Below are 14691 nucleotides of genomic sequence, written 5' to 3' on the forward strand. Positions count from 1 at the left end.
TCAGTATAAATTACTATTCCTACTCCAGTTAGCACAACAGCAGGGAATGTGTTGGATTTAAAATCCACCACCTTCCCTGGTGTTGAGCGCCATCTAGCGCTAGTTGTAGAAACAACTTGCGATGTAATGCTATGTGAGGTAACAATGCAGACGATTTAACGTCCGCGTTGTAACCTACCTGCGTGGTATTACCAGCGTTGCAAATGCTGTTTCCCTGCACTAGGACATGTGCTTAACCCCCTGCGTGCTGCGGATCGCCGCCAGTCTTTAACACGTCACGGTGGGCGTGTATGGAAGAAGCCCAGGGGCGGACCGGACCCTTCCCACTCTTCATTTCGCCCGCACATAGCGAAAATTCGGCCAGCGCACAAGGGGTTAAAGGCACCATCTGCAAATTTCACATGACTTATGTATCAAAAGAATTTTGCTGGCCTTGAAAGGTGTCAATAAATTACATTTGTAAAAACACCTACAAAGAAGTCCAATTCAACACTCCAAAATGTCTTGGACTGAAATTTCAGATCTCTGCAGGAGAATGCATGTCCAGATTCAAGAGGACAGTGCCTGCAATTTGCATGGTTTACAAAACGCAAAACACTGAAGCAGGTCTTCTCAAGAGTTTTTTTTTTAATCTCTGAAACCCCTGCACATTTGCATTAGGAAAAAACCTACTGTAGAGACAGGAGAGCTTCAAGATCAAACTGAAAAGCTTCTAACCCTAAGAGAGGAACAAGAGACCAGGAAACATCTTGTTTTACGCACAATTAATGTTTCTATTGAAGGTCCCACTACACTACGCCTGTTGTGTATGACCTGTAGGTGGGTCTAATTATAACCCACAATGCTGAATACTTTTTAGAGTTCATTAGTTTTCTAGATAACCTGATTTGAGAGCCTTAGTTGACAGAAGAACTTTACCCTATTGTTGACCAGTTTATTCACTAATGTCCCCTACTGTACCATTGTTGTTGCCAGGTGTTTGCATTTCAGAATTTTACTGTGCTTGATTACTTCACTCTTGCACCCTTTAAGTTACCATGTAAAAGGGCACTCTTAACGCTTATGTATGCGCGCTACCTGTAGTATTCTACCACTGTACATTGCCTCAACATTTAAATCATTATTTAAATTAGTAAATAAATCAGAGTATAAATTGAAACATAATAAATACAAGACATTTAAGTTTAAGCGTGGGGTAAAAACAGCTATTTTGCTTAATGTGGTGACTGACATAAACAAGTGGAACTTCCTGTTCATGTATATGCTTTTTTTCCTGTGTAGGTGAACTATACATTGCTTGGAGAAATCTGTAACATGTGGCGGAACTATGGTGATATCCAAGACTCGTGGGACAGTGTCCTGAATATTGTTGAATGGTATGGAAAGAATCAAGATGTCTTGCAGCCTGCAGCTGGACCAGGGAGATGGAATGACCCAGATATGGTAAAATACCATAGATCTATGCTTCTGTTTCGATAAAGTGCTCACATTAAATGTGGTAGAAATACTGAGATTACACACCATTACTAGGGTCTATGTGCTCCCAGATTAAACTGATTTTGTTGTGGGTTTTTACCTTTATGACCTGTGACCTTTGGCCCCTGATCCTGACTAGAAATGTTTCTTATGCCCTGAACGATTGCAGGTTCTTAATGTTTTATATGCTTGAGGAATGCTTTTAAATATGCTTGTAATGCTTAGGTTCAGCAATAATGTTTCTGTTCTGCTTTTAGACTGGTGGCGCAGTCTGCCTGCCCATATGTACAAGGCCACATAAAGTCTCCATGCATGACTTTTCATGGCCTTGTAAATATGGGCCCCTCTCAAGCATTACTCTAAGTGAAAGGGTCTTTCTATGAGTGTTACTGTGGGTGTTCCCACGCAACATCCAGGTAACCTGACACATTCACATATTTATAAGGTGTCGTAAACCTGGTGATGCATCAGAATCCTACCTTGGGAGGCGTAGGAGTGGCACAACTAGGGAAAGTACCTTTATTTCTCCCGATTTTTCGCTCTTTCTATGTGTGCTGCATTCTACACAGGGGAGAAGGACATGAATGTGCGGTATCCTGTAGATACGGTGCATTCCTGCCCTTTTATTTAGACGCATGGCAGCGAAGCAGGAAGGCCTGCTGCTCTGCCGTGCATCAAAATATAGTAAATGAGGCCCAAAGTGAGGGCTTCGCTCAATTAAGACAATTAAGGGGAGAGGTACATCACTGAGTACATTTCCACACATAAGATGATTTAAGATGGTATTACACTGTTATTACACAGTGTTTAATAATTTCTTAGCATTAAGTTACTTATGTTTGCCAGTGCTAATGATGTAATTATTATAGAAATAATGACTTTCCATTTTTTTCTCTAGAAAAATATATGATAAGGTTTAATAGATGCATGTTAGTTGTGTTCCTTGACTTCACTGAACCAAGGTGCCGATTAGGATGGCAGACGGACCTGCGTCCGTCCGCCAGCCCCGAGGTGGAGGGACCGATCGCAGGGGCAGCGGCAGTCCCTCCGTTGCAATTAGGATGTGACTGCCACCCTGGCGGTCACATCCCATATATTTTATTTATGCGGGTGCTTTTAAGCAGCACCCGCCGCAATGTAAAATATGCATGTTTACGTTTGGCATGCACAACTTGGCAGGCACCGCGTGGTGCCTGCCACCTTGTGCATGCAAAGCAGTGGGGTACCATAGGTATCCCCCATGTGCACCCCCCAACACCCTGGGGGCTCGCAACGGGCCCCCAAAACCAAAAGACCACATGCTTTTCCACGGCGGAAAAGCATGTTTCCGCCTGCATCGTGATATGGCTGGCGGTGTCTTGCAGACACCGCCACCATATCTGCGTACAACCACCGCGGATCAGCAGCAACAGACTTGCTGTCCGCCGCTGATCCCACCGCCATCGTAATGTGGCGGGTGGTGTTTTCACAAACCAAGGCAGTGAATCCGCATCCTCCAGGCCGGCGGGGGCTTCCACCGGCCCGGAGGATGCGGATTTACCACCATCCTAATCGGCCCCCAAGTTGGGTGCACCTAAAATTACCCTTCTAAGGAGCCTGGCATTTATGAGCCATCACTGTACTGACCCACAGTTGAGAAAAAGCCCACAAGTGGGGCCTATTCACAAACTGCATTTTGCAGTGTGCATAGTAGTACTTCCATAGTACTACTAAATGTACTAACAAATGCTATTCCCTAACCTACAAGTGTAAATCTCCACCTCTCATATCATATCTATGAGGAGATCTTCACACATGTACATTTATTATTTAGTATTAAATGGAGGGAACCGGGTTGTAGCCAAAACAAGGCGCATACTTGCATCTACATGGGAGGGGTTTATAAAGTAGTAAGGAGGGGTTTAGAGAGGGTCAGGGAGAAGTTGAGGGAGGGACATGCACCCACCCAAAAAAGAGTAAAGCCATTGCTATTCATAAACTGCAATGTTAAAAGATATTACAGCCAAGAAGGAACCGAAAACACTAGTAAATTACTCCAGATCAGACCTGTTGTTAGTCCAGCATCCCACATGGCCAGCCACGGGTGCTGCAACAACTTACCACAGAAAATAATGGAAGTAGGAACTTAAAATAAAACCTCTTACTAAATTATATGAAATAAAAGCCTGTTATTATAAATAGTTGCAAAAATAAATACATATACAAAGAAGGAGGTGGCCCTGTTTGCTTCAGTGACTGCTGTGCCTCTGAAGAAGTGAAACGAAACGCGTCAGGTGGCAGTCTGTATGAAGGAATGAAGCGATGCATGCCAATAAACAGCTTTCAGTGGGGAAAAGTACGTTGTGTTTGAGTGCCGCTTACCTTGGTCACCCCAACAAACCTACAATATATATATATATATATATATATATATATATATATATATATATATATATATATATATATATATATATATATATATATATATATATTATATATAAATATCTAACTATAGGCCGATCAGCTTGCTAGACACCAGCCAAAAAGTTGTCGGCAAAGTCCTGTTAGTTAGAATCCTAAATTGGGTAGAAGAAAACAAAATCCTTTCCGACTTCCAAGCAGGCTTTAGAGTGGGCACTGGAACGATTGAGCAAGCATTCAGGCTCATGATGGTATACTGGAAGGTTGTGGTTATAGGCAAGGGCAGTCTTTATCTCGCGTTTATCGATTTAAAGACTGCCTTTGACCTTGTACCTAGGGACTTATTATGGAAAGTACTTGCTGACATGGGGCTGCCACATTATTTACTATCCTTATTAGCCAGATTGCACCAAGACAGCTTTGCCCAAGTCAGGTGGGGCCCTGGAGGGGAGAAAACGGGCAGTATTCCGGTCGAGAGAGGAGTCCGCCAGGGATGTGTTCTGGCTCCCACCCTTTTCTCTCTCTACATTAATGGGGTGGTCGAGCATCTCCTCAAACATCCATCTGACGAGCCATCCCTGGCTGGCGAACGCATACCAACCCTCCTCTTCGCGGATGATACGCTTTTAATCTCCAAATCCCCAATGGGACTCCAGAGACTTCTAGACAATTTCCAATCCTTTTGTACCAAACGAGGTCTGGTAATAAATACAAACAAAACGAAGTACCTTGTCCTCAATCCACCGAAACAACATGTGCGTTCCCCCACCCTAAACGCTGAGCTCCTGGAAAGGGTAAAGGTCTTCGATTACCTTGGGATACGCCTATCGGATAAAATGGACTGGACGCCACACCTAGATAAAATGCTGTTGAGCCACAAAAGGATTACAGGTGCCCTTTTGAGAGAGCAACGCTCCAGTACAACAAGGCCTATAGGAACAGTCCTTGAGATTTACACAGCTAAAGGTGTTAGCTCTGCCCTCTATGGGGCGGAACTTTGGGGTTCTTCGTCCACTGATGCTCTGCAGAGATCTGAGAACAAATTCTGCAGAGAAATAATGTCCCTTCCACAAGGCACCCCGACACTTCCTTTATTTATGGACCTTGGCTGCACCCAGATTGGCGAAATTGCGAAATTTCGCCCCTTATTACTATGGGCCCGCATCTGGCGGGTAGAAGAACTAAGCGGTTATGCCAGAGGCCTCAAGGAAATCATGTCATCACCAAGCTGGTATAAAATCAAATGGCTAAAGGACATGAAAAGCTTATTAACTAAGTTGGGTCAACTTGAATCATGGCTAAATAGAACTTCGCCCCCAAAGCAAACACTTAAAAAGCTCTATTGGGACTAGATTTGTTCTCAAAGAAACTCTAACACCTCCCTGGGCAGGCTAACAGAGGACTTTCTGAGGTTCAAAGACTGTCCCAGGCGGGAATTGTACTTGGATGCAATTGGAAAACCCTTTGATAGGGCTTTGTATTTCAGATTTAGAATGGGAACCCTACCACTTAACACCTTCACTAAAAGATGGAAATCCTGTATGGAAATGTCTGAGCTATGCCCATCGTGTCTTGCTAAACCGGAAACACTAGCACATTTTATGTTTGTGTGCGGCGAGTACGCCACTCCAAGGAGGGTCTGGCTCAAAAACCTATGCCGTCAGCTGGGGACTAGGAGTCATGATGTGGCAATCAGGATACTTATTTCGGACAGTAGTGTACCCTATGCTTGCGCCCTAGCCAAATTCCTATCCTGGGCCTGGGCTATTCGAGCCAAAAAGCTAAAACAATCTGTTTAATTCTTTTTTAGAAAAATTTTCTTAAATTGATAATACTGCCATAATTGCTTAACTTGCAAAACTTAATTAACTAGCTGCCTAGTCTAACATTGAACAAACATTTTTATTGAAATTATTGTATTTTCTAAATGTTTGGAACAGAGATATAAAATCTTTTACATTTATTACTGTTGTTCTTAACTGTAACTTTTTATACACTGAGCTGCTTTTATGATAATGACTTTTATCGAAATAAAGCTTTTTTGACTTTGACTTTGATATATATATATATATATATATATATATATATATATATATATATATATATATATATATATATGAACATCCAAGGCCCCTCGAAGAAAGAAGAGCCGGGCACACACGCAGGATTGCTTCAGGCAGCAGACTTTATTGGTAGTGGCATGATGCATTTCGGATAGTTTTCCTTCGTCAGATGCCTTTCCAGTGATACAGTGCTGCTGGAATCCAATTTAAAAATGCCTGCTCTGCTCTGATAGGCAGAAGACTTCTGGTGTTTTCTGGCAGGGATTCGAGACAAGGTAAGTACCCTCCCCCATGTGGGTGGTCCTTTCGTTCCGACCAGTCCCACCTTCGTTCCAGGCATGTCTGTTGCCCCCACAATCCATCATCTTGCCGTCTCCTAGCTCCCTGGAAGTCCCGGAATGGAGCACTCAATTACTGAAAACGGCGGCGCTGCAGTTTTCAAGTTCATTAAAACAAAGCCAAGTTTTTCGCCACTTTCACCACAGCACAGCTTGTAAGATGGGGCGCCCAGGTGCATAGTGGCCACGCACCGAAATATGAACATCCAAGGCCCCTCGAAGAAAGAAGAGCTGGGCACACACGCAGGATTGCTTCAGGCAACAGAATTTATTGGTAGTGGCATGATGCATTTCGGATAGTTTTCCTTCGTCAGATGCCTTTCCAGTGATACAGTGCTGCTGGAATCCAATTTAAAAATGCCTGCTCTGCTCTGATAGGCAGAAGACTTCCGGTGTTTTCTGGCAGGGATTCGAGACAAGGTAAGTACCCTCCCCCATGTGGGTGGTCCTTTCGTTCCTACCAGTCCCACCTTCGTTCCAGGCATGTCTGTTGCCCCCACAATCCATCATCTTGCCGCCTCCTAGCTCCCTGGAAGTCCCGGAATGGAGCACTCAATTACTGAAAACGGCGGCGCTGCAGTTTTCAAGTTCATTAAAACAAAGCCAAGTTTTTCGCCACTTTCACCACAGCACAGCTTGTAAGATGGGGCGCCCAGGTGCATAGTGGCCACGCACCGAAATATGAACATCCAAGGCCCCTCGAAGAAAGAAGAGCCGGGCACACACGCAGGATTGCTTCAGGCAGCAGACTTTATTGGTAGTGGCATGATGCATTTCGGATAGTTTTCCTTCGTCAGATGCCTTTCCAGTGATACAGTGCTGCTGGAATCCAATTTAAAAATGCCTGCTCTGCTCTGATAGGCAGAAGACTTCTGGTGTTTTCTGGCAGGGATTCGAGACAAGGTAAGTACCCTCCCCCATGTGGGTGGTCCTTTCGTTCCTACCAGTCCCACCTTCGTTCCAGGCATGTCTGTTGCCCCCACAATCCATCATCTTGCCGCCTCCTAGCTCCCTGGAAGTCCCGGAATGGAGCACTCAATTACTGAAAGCGGCGGCGCTGCAGTTTTCAAGTTCATTAAAACAAAGCCAAGTTTTTCGCCACTTTCACCACAGCACAGCTTGTAAGATGGGGCGCCCAGGTGCATAGTGGCCACGCACCGAAATATGAACATCCAAGGCCCCTCGAAGAAAGAAGAGCCGGGCACACACGCAGGATTGCTTCAGGCAGCAGACTTTATTGGTAGTGGCATGATGCATTTCGGATAGTTTTCCTTCGTCGCCTTACTGCTCCAATAACCTTGAAAAGACCAGCGTGGACCCAAAATGTTTTCAGTGCAATATTTTATTTTTGCCAATGTCGCCATGACGCGTTTTGGGAGATCCCTCCCTTGATCACATGACATCTATATTTATATATATATATATATATATATATATATATATATATATATATATATATATATATATATATATATATATATATACGCAATCTGTTTTAATGTATAAATTAATGTAAGAACATTTATTAAAATCTAATTAATTTACTTTAATTCACAGGATGCAGACATTTTAATGAGTATGCATAATTCAAATGTATTTTTTAAAATGTATGTTGGAGTTTAGATTTTTGATGTGTGTCTTATCGTTTGGGGTACTGCGAACTCTAAGCTTTAGGATTCTTCACAAGAAGGGGGCAGAGGAGAAAAGCCCTGACACCAGTGCTATTAAGCACAAGCATCATTCCTGCTGCACAGGATGTATGTTTTGTTGTTTGTGGCTCTACGGACTTCAAGCTCCAGGATCCCTCGAAAGGAGGAGGCAGAGTGAAAAGCCCTGAAACCAGCACAAAAAAGCACAATCTTTAGACGCCACCCAGGCCAAGGGTAGGCTGTCTTCACCCAGTAAAGTCAGGGCATGGCCACTTCCTTTGGTTTTCCTCTTCTGTCTTCTGGCAGCGAGCATTTTTTCAGAGGATACCAGTAATTAAGGTAGGACAGCTCCTAATCCATTGTTATGGGTAAAATAAAACCATCTACCCTTAAAGGACGCGGTTGTCTAAACCTCAATCACTAACTATCTCACTACAGTTATGTGGCAATCAATACGGAAATCCGTTTACTTGGTGAGAGAATTGACACTCATTCGCTCCTTTGCAGGGAAGCTCCAGCTGTGGCCAAGGAGGTTACTGTTCAAATAGTGGCAGCTAGCCCAGCGGTGGAGAGAAGCTGCATTTGTTCTGCTTATCGAGAGGGTGTGACTAATAATTCCACTGCAATGTCCATGAGAAATCCTTGTACTATCCAAAGTAATCAATTTGATAGCATTGAAGTCATTCATTGCCTTCAACCTTCCTTAATCCCACCTCCACCTAAAAGAAAATGGAAATGTTGGCAGTACCTTTGAACCATAAAGATATAGGAGAGTGGAAATCCCCGTTCATCATCGGTTAATAAAAAGAGTAGCTCACATCTTTCTGAAGCAAGTCAAGTGGGCAGGTCTGAAAAATCTGAATTGGACTAATAGCATTCTACCCTAATCGAGAACTGCTCGTCCTTTTTTTATAACCTTAAAGGCAAAGTTGAAGGATTTTCATCTGGATGTCCAAAATAGGATTAAAGCATGAGTGAATAATTCTCCCTTCACATTGATCACACCCGAAGAAGGAGCACAACAATCAGCATGTTCTTCTTGCTGGTCAAAGATCACAAGTAATTCTACAATTAGATACAATTTGCCTGGTGACAATAACTGTTCCTTATCCCAACATATTTACTTCAGGTATAATCTGTAATGATAAATACGCAAATTTCCTCGGGGAGGACTAACAATGAAGCAATATTGCAATCTCAACAAAGACTCAGTACCATTTGAAGTACTCACGTAAATAATGAGGTTCACCTTCAACGCCACCTGATCGCACACCTCATGCAATTGTTTTAGAGAAATTTCCACCATTAGCTGTTAATAGGAGACGGCTGGCTGATTATTAAACATAAGTTGGTCAGTTGGTTGAAGAAAACCTCTGGATGGTCTGATGTGAGAAACTGGGTTACTGGCTGAGGTTGGTGAAACCGTACTCAAACAGATACTGCAATCCTTGTCAGCAAATACCAAATTAACCTGTGCTCAATCCGCTGGTAGCATGGCACAGAGCAGTCAGGCTTCACTTAGAGACAAATTGTAAAGTATTTATGCAGCCCTTAAAACAGTAATAAAGTGAAAACATAACACAAGACAATCCCACACTTAGAAATATAGATTGCATTAGTAAATAAAACGAGACCAAAATGACAAAAATCCAATCAGTATAACTGGAGATAAGCATGTTTACACATTTCAGTAAATACAGTGCCAAAAAGCTCAACGCGCCAACTGTGACATCTTGTCGCACCAGACTGGGATAAAATCACATGTTCTGGCCGACCATGATGGTGCATGTGCCGGATACAGGGCCCTTGTTAGGCCTGTTGACCAAGAGTACCTCAAATCTTGGTTGCGCAGCGCTGCAGGGTCCTACATCAAGGATTCATTGCACAGCGGAGGCGATGCATTGTTCCAAAGAGCTGCATTGTCATTGAGGATCCTGTTGACGAGGACTTGTGTCAGAGAAGTTTTGCACAGCACCGGTACTGATGCCAGCTGCAAGGTCAATGAGGAGTCTGCACTGGTATATCCTTGCAGCAGAGGGGATGAGTTGGTTTGGCTCTGGTTTGCGCCGCAAGACAGATGAGATTCATCTGTTAAGCTTGATTCGCAGATGGGCTGGAAAAGCAGCTTTAGGCCCACTTCCAAGGGTCCAGCGCTGGGGCATCACCACTTGGCAGGTAGGACTCCCACATCGAAGATTCTAGGTCCTGGGGTCAAGGTTGTGGGAACCTTCTGTCCCTGAGACTCTAGTCAGGAGCAGTAGCGGCTCCTCCGGTAAGGCGGAGGAGGATTTCCCCAATGCTTTAAGAGCAGTGCAGCAGAAAAATACAATGATAATAACCTAGATATTATTATTTTTCACTACAGGCTGGGTTAGGATGGGGATGTGGTTACCTGTGGAGGAGTGCACATGACCGCATTTAGGCCGCCCAAACAGTCATTAGTCATGCGCACTTTGTATGTTCCCACCATGCTGTAATGCACTGCCTTGTGAGGAAAATGCTCAGCCTCCCATTCCCTGTCTGAGCGAAGAATCACGGCATTCAGGCCAATCTCAACGCTGCATTGCAGTGATGTGTGTTGCAGCCCACCAGAGGGGCACCCAAAGAACACTGTCTCGGCGCGCTAAAAGGACCTAGCCTCCCAGGAAACTACAATTCCCATGAACAGCGGCGTCATGGCGGCAGTGACGTGATGACGCGCGTACAGCTTTCTCCGTGATAAACATTTCCAGGGCCGTAGGTTTTTCCCCAAGGAGCTTCTCTGGGGATGAGGATACTGGTAAGATTGCTATACGCACCAACTGTTTGTTCCTTCCTTGTGCAGTTATTGCTCTGTTTCTCTCTGTGGTGGCATTATTAATCCAGCTTGCTCCGTTGGCGGAACCCCGTTTCAGTCCTTGCGGAGGAAGCATTCCTTGCCGAGTGTGTGGCATTGTTATTACGGTTTGCTCAGTTGGCGGAACCCCGTGTCTGTTCCTTGCGGAGCAAGAATTATTTGTTAGGCCTCAATGAAGGCTCTCCTCCTTAGAATAGACCAGTGCTGTCTTGCCTTGGCCTTTCTAAAAAGCTTGCTCCCAGTATTCTTGACAGCGTGGAGGAAGCTACAACACCCACTCACGTTATCCCGGTTGATAGCATCTTTTGGTTTAACTGTTTAAATGCTATTCCTGAGAATCGCATAAGGGGCAGGACTTCCCAAATCCACCTTACCTGTTGACAAACCTACATCGGTTCATGCAGGGAAGGCCATTATTGTCTCAGATAAGAAGACTACAAAACATTTATTTTTAATTTCCACCAGGAACTATAGGCGGCTGGATATTCTCTTCTTTGTTTGGATATAGAGACTAGTGTAATACAGCATTGCTCAAAACACATTGGGGGAGGGAGAATACAGGATTGTGTTCTTTCCTTTAGTTGGCTGTTTTACATATCCTATTGTTTTGGAGTCATTTGTGGTTTTCTCTATTTTTTTTGTCTAGTAACAGGGGTAGAGAGAGAGAGCAAATGGACGGCTCTTCCACCCCCTGTTTCAGCATATAAAATAGTATGAATGGTATGTAGATGATTTATGGGTACGTAACCTTTACTTGTCGTTGCTTACCTTTGGGCACTCTATTGATAAAAGATATTCTTCCACCAGATTTATCTTCATACTCCAACCCACAGAAATCTCACAGGAGCTAGAAGAGGCGTTTTCTTTCTTTACAGGTACTAGTGGGGATATAGATATATCTATGGGCTGCTTATACCTCCAGAGAGGTCAGGGTAGAATAGGAAACGATTGAGTGAAGCATTATTGTGGATATCTGTCTTGTTGTAATTTCAGGTCTCCCTCCCTGCTGTCCCCTTCCTTCCCTTCCCCCACTTGACCACTTGTGGAGTCTGAGTGTACTATTTAGACCATGGTGGGGTCGAGAGGTGGACCATTATAGCAACGTACGATCATGAGGATTCCCGGCCATGACAATGTGATTGGCTTACGGGAGGGAGACTATGTGATTCCTCCTTCCTTCTGCTACCGAAGCAGATGAGAAGGCAGCGGGTGAAGAGACCAAAGAGGAGAGTCTGGCAAAAGGTAAGTGTTTTTTAAATTTAACTTTTTTGTTTAAGCAACGTTTTATGGAAGAACCTACGTGTACAAGTTAAATGAACTACTACTAAGGAATCCTTTCAGAAACTACAAACTGCATACTTCAAGAAGCTGGCACCCCTGAGCCCCACCAGTGACCACTCTATTGGTCGCCCCAACCCGTAAGTGCCAGTTTCCATTGGGCTTTCTTCCCCTACCCTCCTGTTTAGGAAGATATGTTCCTGTCATGCTGCCTGTCTGTCCTGCTGCCTGCCTGCTTTGCTGCCTGCCTGTTTCTGCTGTGAGCAGTCCCCAACCCTGATTCCCATGGTGATTTGCTAAGGAGTACCTTGTTTGGTCACAGCGTGTAAAGGGCCTACGTGATTTACAGAGTTAAATGCTCCTGCTTGCTTTGTTGATGCTATGGATGAAAGGATTTTCCCTCCATCTTTGTGTCTGCCAGCCCGTTTGCCTGCCTCCTTTGTACTGTGCGTACTTTGCATTATTTTTCTTTTTCATGTCAAATGAAATGCAGTGATAATTTTCTGGGTTCACCTTTGCAGTTAAACCGCTTCTTTAACTTCGAAACCTGCCCCGCGCTCTATTAATATTGCCATCTTATACATGCATCTATTTTATTGTGATTCTTTTGCAGTTGACTTTTACTTGTATTAAGAAAGGGAGATGTGTTATACCTGCTGCTCAGCCTGTGTGTCTGTGGAGTGGAATATTGGTGTGAGAGATGGTTATGGAATGTTGTATGAGAGAGAGTGTCATTTGGAGGAAGGGCTGAGCAGCAGGGAGGCTGCTCCTGGTGGGGCTCTGCATAAGATCTTGACTTGAAATACATCTACATAATGAAACTACATGGAATGGATGTATTTATTACAACAAGGACTACCAGGGAAGACCTTCAAGAGGGCCAACAGAAGGAAGGACCGAGAACCGGGAGTTCTTGTCCCAACACTGTATTAAGTTGAAAATAAAAAAGAAGAGAAAGAGAAGTGGCAAGGGTTAAGTAGATTTTCCTCTCGCAACAGTGAGATAGATTTATTACAAAAGCAAAGGTCTGCAAATGCAGGTTGTGTACCATCTCATACTCACAGATAGACAGGGGTGTGTCCTGTATGATGAGGGTTCACTTCTGTAAATCGAAGGAAGAAAAAATTTGGCTTGTCACATTGTAGAGCATGTGAGGCAGCAAAGCAACGAGTTATAGGCATACGTCTGCCATCAGGGCAAATACACTGTTGCAGTAGCAGCTTTTATTGTTGCTGGATTTGCAGGAACTTCCATGCAGTAATGCTCTTTAATAATGTTGTGGGATTCAAAAGGACAAAAAAAATGGCACAATCAACCATTGACCTCCGAGTTCCACAGTGCGTTATTGTATTGCCACATGCCCCACGTTTATACAGGAGTACACAAAAAACAAAAGCAGTGCTGGCTGAGACAAGAGGCTAACACGTAACCGCGAGTCCAAGGCTTGCGTAGGTTAAACATAGTGCCCACAGTGCCATTCGCTCCCGCCCGCTTGTACAATGCACAATTACAATTCCCACCCAAAGGAAACTCAGGAGACATATTTGTGGGAAAGAACTGCTGCAGGTTTATTTCATACAACACAGATATGACTTTATGGTGGGCCATCTTACGGGCGATCCAAAGCAGGCAGCCCCTCGCTGTCCCGCATGCCTAAGGAGCCATCTTGCACGGCGAGTCGATGCTCTGACGGTGCAGCACATTACCATCTTTGTTATACTCACGCCCCCCTGTTAGGGCGGAGCCGTGTGGCACCCCCCCAATCGGTTCAGGCCCCCCGACCGCCCGAAGGACTAACGGGGCGCCGTCGCGGTTTCCCGGAACCTCCTTCGGCTCCTGGTCCTTGGCTCAGGCACCCTTACTGTACCCTTCTGTCGCAGAGGTACCCTAACTGTACCCGTCTGCTTCCAGATCGCCCTGTAACTCCGCCTGCAACACAAAGAAGACCATTACAACATTCTAAAACTTAGCTCCGCCACTCTAGTCGCTGGGTCAGGGTTCAGGGTGGGAACAGCGCAGAGCCGCGGGTGACACAGGAAGGAGAGGGGCCAAGCTACGGCCGCCGGGGTATAAGTAGCGGGGTCACCCCTCCCACAGGTAAACCCTCCCCCTGGCCGGTGAGAGGTGGATGCGGGGAGGGGCGCCCCATAGGTTGCCGGGTGGGACTAAAGCGCTGTCCCGCCCATGTTCCCCTGCGGGTCACGCGGTCAGCGGCAAAAAGACAAGCTTGAGCTGCGCTAAGGCAGCGGTACCGTAGGGTGTCTGCAGTGCATCCTCGCGCTGAATGAGAGATGTCCCAGCTGGGTCAGATAGAGAAGAAGTCCAAGGAACGTTGCCAAAATATCAACTCCTCACTGCGTAGATCCCGAGATGCAGGAGGGATAGAGCTGAGTGTCAGGTCGATCAGGAGGGGCCCAAACCGCAGTGAAGGAAGCATGAGAGAAAGGAAGCTTCACACACGCGGCAGACGAAAGGATCAGGAAACAAGTCCAGAGGACAATCCGATTGTAGCTCAAAGACCAGCAAGGGATTAGGAATTTCCACGGGGAGTCCACAAGGAACAGTCCAGTGCAGGGGGGAGTGCTCCACAAAGAGGAAGTAAGCCCGCACCTGAGAACGGGAGCAAGCTTCTTTTAAGGCCTCGAGGTCAG

General features: G+C 45.1%; 1 protein-coding gene across 1 annotated transcript in view; it reads left to right on the top strand.

The window, feature by feature from the left end:
* The window catches only part of LOC147685285 (alpha-N-acetylgalactosaminidase-like), a 250557-nt gene that overhangs the window by 150843 nt on the left and 85023 nt on the right, over positions 1–14691 (top strand). The window contains exon 6 of the mRNA XM_086941199.1: positions 1282–1443. Coding sequence (XP_086797325.1) covers positions 1282–1443 — 162 coding nt within the window. The remainder of the gene's footprint in view (positions 1–1281; positions 1444–14691) is intronic.

Source organism: Lissotriton vulgaris, chromosome 10 (genome assembly GCF_964263255.1).
Source record: "Lissotriton vulgaris chromosome 10, aLisVul1.2, whole genome shotgun sequence".
Lineage (NCBI taxonomy): Eukaryota > Metazoa > Chordata > Amphibia > Caudata > Salamandridae > Lissotriton > Lissotriton vulgaris.